Source organism: Schistocerca cancellata, chromosome 2 (assembly GCF_023864275.1).
Source record: "Schistocerca cancellata isolate TAMUIC-IGC-003103 chromosome 2, iqSchCanc2.1, whole genome shotgun sequence".
Taxonomy (NCBI): Eukaryota; Metazoa; Arthropoda; class Insecta; order Orthoptera; family Acrididae; genus Schistocerca; species Schistocerca cancellata.
In genome coordinates, this window is record NC_064627.1 from 1,031,071,706 (window position 1) to 1,031,082,864 (window position 11,159).

General features: G+C 40.6%; 1 protein-coding gene across 1 annotated transcript in view; it reads left to right on the forward strand.

The window, feature by feature from the left end:
• LOC126160714 (uncharacterized) overlaps positions 1 to 3,865 on the forward strand; it is a 271,072-nt gene extending 267,207 nt beyond the window's left edge. Inside the window, exon 8 of the mRNA XM_049916924.1 lies at positions 3,356 to 3,865. Within this exon, the coding sequence (XP_049772881.1) occupies positions 3,356 to 3,826 (471 nt within the window). The 3' untranslated portion in view covers positions 3,827 to 3,865. The remainder of the gene's footprint in view (positions 1 to 3,355) is intronic.
• The last annotated feature ends 7,294 nt before the right edge of the window (positions 3,866 to 11,159 follow it).

Below are 11,159 nucleotides of genomic sequence, written 5' to 3' on the forward strand. Positions count from 1 at the left end.
TTGTAAATGTTCATTTGTTCAAAATCTTTAATCTGTGCAAGTTCTTCACCAGTCACTTTGATATTTTGACATAGCATTGCATTCGAATACAAGTGTTTTCATGTACCCACTGGAGAACCATTTATTCTCTGAAAGTTCTTCATCTCGAAAAGTTTTTGGCTGATTTATCAGAGTTTTACACAATACTCTATGAACATTTTTGGATGTACATTTTAATATACAAATATATATTTAATATATAAAGGGGAAACATTGTTACCAAAAGTCACAAAAGTCTTTAACAGATTTACTTAAAATTTTACACACTGCTTTAATGAACATTCAGATGGACAGTAGCTTATATGTATTAACAGGAACTGTAAAACATAAAAATAATGAGTACTCCAGCAGCATCCGAACAGCACATTCTGCACGTTGGTAGCAGCCAGTGCAGGCCAGGGCAGTGCTGTCACTGCTTGAGTGCTTGTTACTCCTCATGTTTTACTGCCCCTATAAATACATGTCGGTAAAACCAATATTGCACTAGAGTAATTTGGGACCGCTATACTGAATCTGCATGTAAAATTCCACTTTAAAAATCATTTTGTTTGTAGCTGGAAACAAACCAACATTTTCTATTGATGCTGGGCATTGCATGAAAAATGTGATAAGCACTATTTGTTTGGGCTGACTCCAGCTATACATTGGAAAAACAAAATTGTAAATATCTCCTAAACATGACTGATGACTCTTAGGAGGGACACCCTGTATATAAGTAATATATAAAGGGGAAACATTGTTATAAAAAAACTCAAAAAGTACTTGACCAATTAACTTCAAATTTGTACTTGTTACTCTAAAAGTGTTTGGACGAATATAGAAACTATATATAAAACAGTGAAAGTTGTTAGCAAAAATCTTGAAAAGTTGTTGACATTCAGATGGCTATAGACTATATATTTTTTAAACAACATGTACGGCTTTTCTATTAAAAATGACTGTGAGAAAGAAAATGCTCTGCTGTTGTAAAAATGTGCATTTTTGTTCCTTTGATGCAGCTAGTTTTTACTGTGATAGTGAGGCATTTAAACAATTAGACAAACTGTTTCCCCCATGTATATTCTTTCTCATAATATCAAACAATGGAAAATCCAGGATGGAATGTAACAATATTATGAGAAGGAAAGTTGCTACTCACCACACAGCACAGATGCTGAGTCGCAGATAGGTACAGCAAAAAAAAAAAAAAAAAAAAAAAAAAAACCCTCTCACAATTAAAGCTTTCAGCCACACACAAACGCACAGTGTCAACAGTAGACACACAAACGCACACACATACTCTCATGCAAACCTAACTCACACACACAACTGTAGTCTCAGGCAGCTGAATGTTTCTAAACGTAAATTGTATAAACAGCAATGAACTGTTTTGTTTGCTTTCTTGCAGACTGTTTTCACAGAAAACAGGAATGTTGTGTTTTGGGCTTATCGTCTTATGACTGGAAAACTACTACAGCATCTAAATTTGCAGTGACAATAGAAAAGGTTCAAGGTCAGTGGGTGGGGGGAGGAGGGTGAGAGAAGATGGATAGAAAGAGGGGGAAGTAGGAGAAGATTATGTCTTGTATCCAGTTCCCATATATAATAGAAACATGTGCTTTCTCTTTTCTTTCTAGTCCCTCTAACCAGACTGAACCACAGTATGTATAGCTGAATGTGACTAATAGTAAATAAAGAAATAATAAAAAAAAAATAACATTACTGAGTATAGAAACTACCATTGATAATGCCAGTGAGTGATAATGCAGAGTATAAATAGATAAGTGGAAAGCAGGAATAAAGAAAGGCATGGAAGATGACAAGCAAATCAAGGCGGAAAAGACTAGTGAAAATTAAGATGGGTGGCACATAACAACCAAGAAGTACCCCCTGTCAAGTACTTCACAGTGCAGGAAGAGAGACAGAGAGAGAGAGAGAGAGAGAGAGAGAGAGAGAGAGTGTGTGTGTGTGTGTGTGTGTGTGTGTGTGTGTGCATTCATGCTGTGTGCATGTCCCTCCTTTTTGACAAAAGCTAAAGTGCGCGTCATTTATGACGGCGGCCGAGTTTAGGTTCGTTCTGTGCATCTGACGTCACAAAACACAGTCAGCCAATGACCAGAGAACAATGTTGCCAGAGCTCGACTGCAGTGCAGAGCACGGACGAGTGTCTTCAGTTTTAGAAATGTTCAGTCATAAATAAAGTAATTGAACAAAAGCAATGTCTTGATAGCGGACTTTCTTTTACAGAAAGTTTGGAAAAAGCATTCTTTATACCAATTGCTTCATATTCTATTAATTAATTAAACCAAACAAGCAATAAGCCTCCTAATAGTGACAGCAAGGAAAGGTGTTTGTATCATTCCCACTAACCGCTTTTTCGCAATAAAGAAAAGTGGTAATTGTTTATTTCCTATTGTACTTCGACAAAACATGAGTAATTCATAGTCATACCAACAGTGTTTGTCGGTATTTTACGTGAAATTTTAAAGTCCTCCGGGAAATGTATTGAATGACGAGCTGCGTTAGCGTAATGGTTAAAGTGTATAGCTGCTAAGCGAAAGGTTCTGAGCTCAAACCTTCTTCAGTGCTTAATATTTTCTTTATTTAAAAACAATATCGAAGGGTCTTACTTCATAAATTTTATTCGTTTGAATGTAATTTTTTGAAATTTCTAGTGGCAACTAAAATCGACCATACGGAAAGTATACGCTATGGACTTTTACCTCTGCAAACTTTTCAAAATTCCGTGCAATGGTTTACTACATCTAATGCTGCACAATAACTGCATTGAACATCGAAACAAAATTAAGTCATTTATGGGGGGAAAGTATCAGTCAAGACGATGTGTAAAAATCAAATTTTTGGGCCAAATAATTTTTGTGAAATCGAATGATAAAGTGTGTCACAGCAATCGAAACACCATGTGTCTGCACAGGTGAGCAGTTCAATGATGACAAAATTGCTCACATCGTGGAATGCGGGGAGCACGTCTCTGTAGCAGCGAAAGGGTTAATGCGGCCGTGGTGGCTTTACTTCATAAACTGCACACTCCCCCCAAAACGTAAGTTTGCGAACTATACTATGGCGCTGCTTCTCTTGGCACATACAACTGGCAACGCAGCAATCTCCCGCGTCTGGGCGGGCATGCGCGAACCGCCAAGATTAAAGAATTGAGCTATAGGGACACACATTAGTCACACACATTAGTCCTGCTGGTTACAGGTTCCCTTTCCTTAGTTCTGTTTGCTGCAACTTTAACTGTGTGTCATTAATTATATTTGTTTGCTAATTTAGTGAACAGAAGCAGTTTCTTATAATTAATGATTTTCGTTTTCAGGTCTTTGACAATTATGGTTATCATTATGCAACTCATAGCCTTGAGGAAAGGCAGTTACATCTGAGTTCACAGTACTTTTTCACGTGCATGTGTGAACCATGCACCGGTAATTGGCCTTTATATGTCAGTCTCCCGAGTGCACAGCTATTGCTTAAATGCACTCACTGTAGCACTATGCTAGAAGATAACTTTCCAACCAACCCGTCTGAAGGAAATTTGGTTACATGCACAATGTGCAAGGGTGTGAATGATGTTGTCAAGAGGAAGAAAGTGTTAATGGAGTCATCAGATCGATTTATGGAGAATATATCAGCTGTCTTACGTGGCCACACCGAGGGTGTTGCTACCAGTTTAGTAACTCATTTGACATTGTTGCATGAAAATGTACTAAGACCATGGAAAGAATACAATGACTGTCAAGAAGCATTGAAGCAGTGCTTCAATTTTCTTGGAAACTGTTATACCATTTGATTAATAAATAAAAAGTTGGTGTCTTTCTAATCTTTCTGTGGTCATTTCATGTACCATAAAATGAGGTGAATCTGACCAGGTGGTGTCAATCCAATCATTTACCAGTTTGGATAACTTAGCATAGCATTTTAAAAATTACATTTCAGTTGACCATTGTCGTGAATTCTTGCCTAATCTATCAACAACAACGGCATGTTGGAGTGCATGCAACCAGCAAATTGCATTGTAAGTAGGTGTGTGATTCTTGTGCTACACTCGTGTAGTCAACACAGCAGTGCAAAACCTTCTGCTGGCGCCTGTTACTTCCGAAATGTAATTGGTAAGTTGCAATATTATTGCTTGCATATGAACATCTTAAGTGACACACTTGCTCTTTTTTTTTTTTTTTTTTTTTTTTTTTTTTTTTTTTTTTTATTACTAATACTGTTTAGTCACTATGCAGGCCTATTTAGAAAATTCCATTTTTGTAGGGTGAATCCAATCATGTGAGTATACCAAAAGGTTCTGGGACCAACACAGAAATCTAACTACAAACCAGAATTTCTTCTAAATGTGGTGAAAGCTGTCAAATTAGGAAAATTAAGCATCCAGAATGCATCAGAGCAATACACAGTTCCATAAACCACATTAAATTATAAACTCAAGGAAAGGTACAAATACAAAATAGGTGGCCAACCAGCTTTAACCAATAGTGAGGAAAAAAGCCTGGTTGAAGGAAACTTGTGTTGTGCGAAATGGGTGTTAGGGACATTGTACAGGCATATTTCAATTGAGCAGGGAGGATCGAAAAAGATTTTGTGACAAACAGCCTGGGCATGAGTGGGTAAAATCTTTTCTGAAAAGAAATAAAGAACTAACGGTTAGACTGAATGAAAATGTGAAGAGGGCAAAGGCAGCAGTTACCCGAGAAACAGTGATTGATTATTTTAAAAACCTGGAATTGACCTTGAGTGGTGTCCCTCCCGCCAGTTTTATAACCTATGACGAGACAAAACTTTTGTGACGATCCTGGACAAGTGAAAGTAATAGTGGAGCGAGGCACAAGACCTTGTAAAAGGATAGTGAAAAGTTCTAAGTCAGGTATCAGTGTGATGATAGCAACAGCTGCCGATGACACAGTCCTCCCATCATACGCAGTTTATAGGGCAAAACACCTCTACAATAGTTGGACTGAAAGGGGCATAACTGGTGCAGGTTATAATAGGAATCAAAGTGGTTGGTTTGACTTAACAATATCTGAATTGTGGTTTGCTGGAATTGTCTTGCCTTATACCTGGCAATTAGAGGGACCTAAAGTGATTATAGATGACAATCTCTCAAGTCATCTGTCATATAACATGATTAAACTATGCCAGAAACAGGACATTAAATTTGTGCTTCTACCACCTAATTATATTCATTTGTGGCTGCCAGTTGATGTGGCCATTTTTAGACCTTGAAAACTTACTTGGAGAAATGTGCTAGATGATTGAAAAAGGAAGAATAGAGGAGTGGTGCCAAAATCTGAATTTCCTGGGTTGTTGAAAAACACCTTTCAAAATATAGTTATCACATCCAAATCAAATGTAATATCTGGGTTCAGAAAAGCAGGAATTTTTTCTTTCTGTCTCGATATAGTCATTTCACAGATTCCAGAAGCAACTAATAACAATGCACACAGCACCAGCTTATCAGAAGTTTATTGGGCAGCAGCCTTCGAAATGCAATTGAAATGGGTTTGCTCTAACGAAAAAAAAGGAAAGCCACACCAAGGAAAGCATGTAGCATCAATTCCAGGAAAAGGAATTATTGTCAGTGAATTCAATGAAAATGATAGTGATGGGGCTGCAAGCAGGGAGTCCCTATCCAGAACATCTAACAGTGATCTAGAACAGCACAAGTCAAATGAAAATGAAGAAATGGACAAGGAGAAAGATTAAGATCAGCATGAATTTAAAGAAAATAATTTCACCATAGTAAAATTTCCTACAAAAAAAGTTTCAGGTTTTTTATTGGTAAAATTGAGAGGATCTCTAATGACACCTATGAAATGACATTTCTGAGAAAGAAAGCTCTTGATGGTAATGTTTATTTTGTCTTTCCATAAATTGATAATGCAGCTGAAGTAGAAAGAGCCCAAATTATTAAAAAGTTGTTCCAGAACATAGAAGGCAAGGTAAATTTATTTTTGGTGGGATAGATGATTATGACATTGAGTAATGCTTTTCACATTGATTATGACATACAATAAGTAAAAATTAATATTTGTTTGTCAAATTTTGTGAATGCAAATGTTTGTATACCAAAAATCTCAAGTTTAATGTGCTTGTAAAAATTTGTTTAGTCTAGAAATTGTAAAATTTTGTTGCAAATACAGCGATATATTTTTAAAAAATGAAGATAGTGATCGGATTCACTCCACTGGACTGATTCCATTCCTGCACACTAAATACAATGGTGATTGGATTCACCCCAGCTGAGGAAATGAAACTGATCAACAATTAACTCAAAATAATAACTGCAATTATAAACTAAAAAGTTGTGAAATTAACATACTGAATTTTTATTCTGATATCACAACAGTAAATGGACGAAAGTTTTAAAAAAATGCTGTTCTTGATCGGATTCACCTCATTTTATGGTAACATGCATTCAAGTAAGGCAGTAATCTGAAAAAAGATTAGTTTTCAGGTGCAGAGGCATACAGTGTGTGTGTGTGTGTGTGTGTGTGTGTGTGTGAGAGAGAGAGAGAGAGAGAGAAATAAAATGTCTTGTGGTATTGACGGAATTCCAGACAAAGTAATCAAACATAGTTCCATCAGTATAGATACTCACCTAACTGACATTATTAATACTTCTTTCAGGACAGGGGTGTTCCCATCAAAACTAAAACTCTCCATAATAAAGCCACTTCACTCAAAGGATAGTACAGCTGACATAAATAATTATAGACCAGTGTCATTATTGTCAGGTTTCTCTAAAGTAATTGAAAGAGTAGTGTATGAAAGGCTAGCTGACTTCCTGAATAAAAATAAAATACTGACTAATGCTCAAAATGGGTTTAGAAAGAACAGATCCACAGAAATGGCAGTCTTCCAATTCATGAAAATGGTTCTAAATGCCTTGGACAAGAACGAATTAAGGTGTGGAATATTCTTAGATGTATCTAAAGCATTGATTTAGTCAGCCATGACTTAATGCTCATGAAAGTAGAATGTTATGGGGTCCGTGGACTTGCCTTCAAATGGTTCAAGTCTTATCTCTCTGATAGACAACAGACAGTACAAATATGCCATGAAGGCAAAGAGTATCTTTCATATTTCAAAAAAACTAGCTATGGAGTGCCACAGGGTTCTGTGTTAGGCCCTCTGTTGTTCTTGGTGTACATAAAGGATTTGCCAAACCATCTGACAGTTGCAGAAACGGTGATGTTTGCTGATGACACTAGCATTTTTATAAAAGGATACACTGAGGATGATCTACAGCAGAGTGTCTCTAGGACAATAAATGAGACAGGAAAATGGTTTAGTGATAATGCTTTGATCATAAATATGGATAAAACTGTAATAACTTCAAGTTGAACAAATATATTTCAAGGAAGACGCAATACATGAAAGTCACAGATCAAGTAAACAGAGTACGACATGTGTACACTTTAACAGTCAAATCATAACTGAGTCCAAGTCTAGCGGCCGCTGGCTGGCTGGCCGCATAGGTGGCACTGCTGCTGCATGGCTGGCAGACAGCATCGCATGTAGTGGGTGTGCGTAACTGCGCGGCAGCACTTTGAAAGATCAGCAAATCACAACACTTTTCCCCCCTTTGAATATTTTGCACAGGTCTTGATGGAGGTGGCCTGTAGATTGCTAACGTCCATAGGTGTTGTGTGACTGGCAGTAAAGTCTTGAGGAGGAGGCTTCCCGTACGGACAGAAATGTCCCTGATGATAACGGGTCGAGATGACAGGAGACATGGGGGTCGAATCTGCTGGGGCCCTGTGCACCAATCTGCCCATTGTGGCAAGTCCGGTCCTTATAACAAGAGACATGGGCGATGTGTCTGCATCCGTAAGAGAAGGAGGCGAGTAGAGTTGCTGCGACAGATGATGGTAATCTGGTTCCTGCATGGGCACATCTCCTGGTGGCATCAGTTCTTGTGCTGTCACCAATATGATGGTGAGACTGCGTTGTGAGTAATGAGAGATTCCAGTATCCCGAGCGTCAGGTAGATCCGAAGGTGGTGTAGCGGCATCCGGAACAGGCGTTGCTGGCACACGAGGCCAAAGCTGGTCTGAATGACTCACTGCAACACCTTTGTCTGTCTGGATTTCATACAGGCGTTGGCCACAGTGTCGTAAGATGTGGCCAGGACTCCATTTCAGCCGCCTGCCATATCCCCATACCTACACAAGTTCGTCGGCGGTGAACCGGCCAAGTGAAGGCACCCGCGGCTGTGAGGTGGAAGGCCGCAGAAGATGAAGTAGCATGCGGGGCTGTCAGCCATGTAAGAGCTCAGCCGGGCTGTGGTCACCCATGGGGGTGAAATGGTAAGAAGCCAGAAATTGGAGAAGTCAGGAGTTTCCTCATCTGAGCCTTAAATGTGCGGACCAGTCGTTCAGCCTCACCGTTTGACTGTGGATGGAATGAAGGGGCCGTGACATGCATGATGCCATGACGGGCACAAAAATCCGCAAAATTGGAAGAGGCAAATTGCAGACCACTATCAGTAACAAGAGTAGAGGGAAGTCCTTCCAAACAGAAAATGCGAGCTAGAGCATTGGCGGTTTCCGCGGTGGTAGGCGACGTGCAACGGACAATGAAAGGAAAGTTAGATTAGGCGTCAATAACGAGAAGCCAGTAAGTATCTAAAAAAGGTCCCGCGAAGCAGCATGAATATGCTCCCAGGACTTCTCAGGCGAAGGCCACGGTGACAAAGATGACTTCGGGGCGCCGGCCTGTGACGCACAAGGGCCACAGGCAGCGACCATGTGTGTGATTTCAGAGTCGATGCCAGGTCAGTACACATGACAGAGCACCAGAGATCTTGTGTGAGAGACACCCCAGTGCCCTTGGTGAAGGAGGCGCAAAACTGAAGGACGCAAAGACGCAGGTACCACAACACGTGGCGAAGCATTTTCGGTGGAAAGGAGGATAACAGCATCCCTAGCCATGAGGCGGTAACGCAAAGCGTAGTAATTCCGCAATGGATCAGAAGTCTTAGCAGACAGACGATCTGGCCAACCCTTCTGAATACAGCATAAAACCTGGGAGAGGGTAGGATCAGAACCCGTAGCAGCCGCCAGCCAGTCCCCGGTGATGGGGAACCCGTCCACAACCCGCTGCTCGGCAACATCCAGGTGGAAACACAAAAGTTCGTCCCTATCGAATGCCAGATCAGAACCCATGGGAAGGCGAGACAGTGCATCAGCATTCGCATGTGGAGCCATCAGCCGGAAATGAATCTCATAATTGAAACAAGACAAGTAAAGAGCCCAATGCTGGAGACAGTGTGCATTCTTGTCGGGAAGTGACGTTGGTGGATGAAACAAGGAAACAAGTGGTTTTTGGTCCATAACAAGATGAAATTTGGATCCATAAAAAAAAAACACCAAACTTATGAAGAGCAGAAATAATGGCCAAAGCTTCTTTTTCAATTTGAGAATACTTTTGTTGGGCATCTGTGAGCGTTTTGGAGGCATAAGCAATGGGTTGTTCAGAACCGTCAGAAAAACAGTACGCAAGGACTGTACCAACCCTGTATTGAGAGGTCAACAAGATGTTGGCCAGGTTGATAAGTAGCCAGGCATGGGGCCTGTTCAGCATAGTCTTCAATTTCTGGAAAGCTGCATCGCATGACGCGGACCAGTGAAAAGGCACGTTTTTATGCAACAGGCGATGCAACGGCTGAGCCACCGAAGCAGCAGTCAGTAAATACTTGTGATAGTATGCTATTTTCCCCAAGAAGGCCTGCAGTTCCTTAACAGATGGAGGGCGAGGAAGGGCATCGATCACAGTGACAGTTTGCTGAAGCAGACGAATACCATCCTGAGAGAGTTGAAACCCCAAGTACATGATAGATGCCTGAAAAAATTTTGATTTCTGAAGATTACACTTAAGACCGGCAGTCTGTAAGACTGGAAAAAGTGTGCGGAGATTTTGAAGATGTTTGTCAGTGGTGGAGCCAGTGACAACAATGTCGTCCTGGTAATTTATACACCCAGGAACAGTGAGCAATAATTGTTCCTAGAATCGCTGTTAGAGAGCAGGAGCGCTGGCAACCCAAAATGGCAATCGTTGGTATTGATAGAGGCCGAAATGCGTGTTAAGGACCAGAAACTGCTGGGAAGGAGCACCAAGAGAAAGTTGATGATAAGCTTCTGACAGGTCAAGTTTAGAAAAATACTGGCCTCCAGCAAGTTTAGTGAACAATTCTTCAGGTCGAGGCATAGGGTAAGTGTCGATAAGGCATTGAGCATTTACAGTGGCTTTGAAATCGCCACAGTGATAAATATCACCATTTGGCTTAGCAACGACAACGACAGGAGAGGACCACTCACTGGAAGTGACAGGAAGCAAGACCCTTGAAGCAGTGAGACGATCCAGCTCCCATTTGACCTCATCACGAAGGGCCACAGGAATGGGCCGAGCCCGAAAAAAATTAGGCCGAGCAGTGGGTTTGAGCGTGATATGAGCTTCAAAGTCGTTTGCATGGCCTAACCCAGGAGAAAAAAGGGATTAAAATGTCGTCGACATGGAATCCAATTGAGCATATGGAACAGCATCAGAGACAATATTGACAGAGTCATCTATGGAGAACCCAAAAACGTGAAAGGCATCGAAACCAAAAAGATTCTCCATGTTACTATGGTCGACCACAAATATGGGAACAGTGCGAACGACAGATTTGTAAGATAACTCAGCATCAAATTGCCCCAAGAGAGAAATCTTCTGTTTATTGTAAGTCCGTAATTTCCTAGTGACAGGTGACAGGATTGGAGAACCCAACTGAAGATACGTCTGAGAATTGATGATAGTGGCAGCAGAACCAGTATCCACCTGCATGCGAACATCTCGACCAAGTATTTGGACAGTGATGAATAACTTCCCTGAAAGGGAAGAAATACAGTTGACAGACAACACAGAATCAGCATCCTGTTCATGAACATCATGTATGTAGTCGGATTTGCAAACGGATGACACATGACCCTTTTTTTTTTTGCATTTGTGACACACGGCCCAACGTTGTGGACAATCTTCTTGTGAATGTTTTGTAAAACACCGCGGACATGAAGGAAGTTGCCGTGGGTTTTGCTGCAGTTTCTTAGAGGTTTGTTTACGATTAGGCTGAGGCTGCG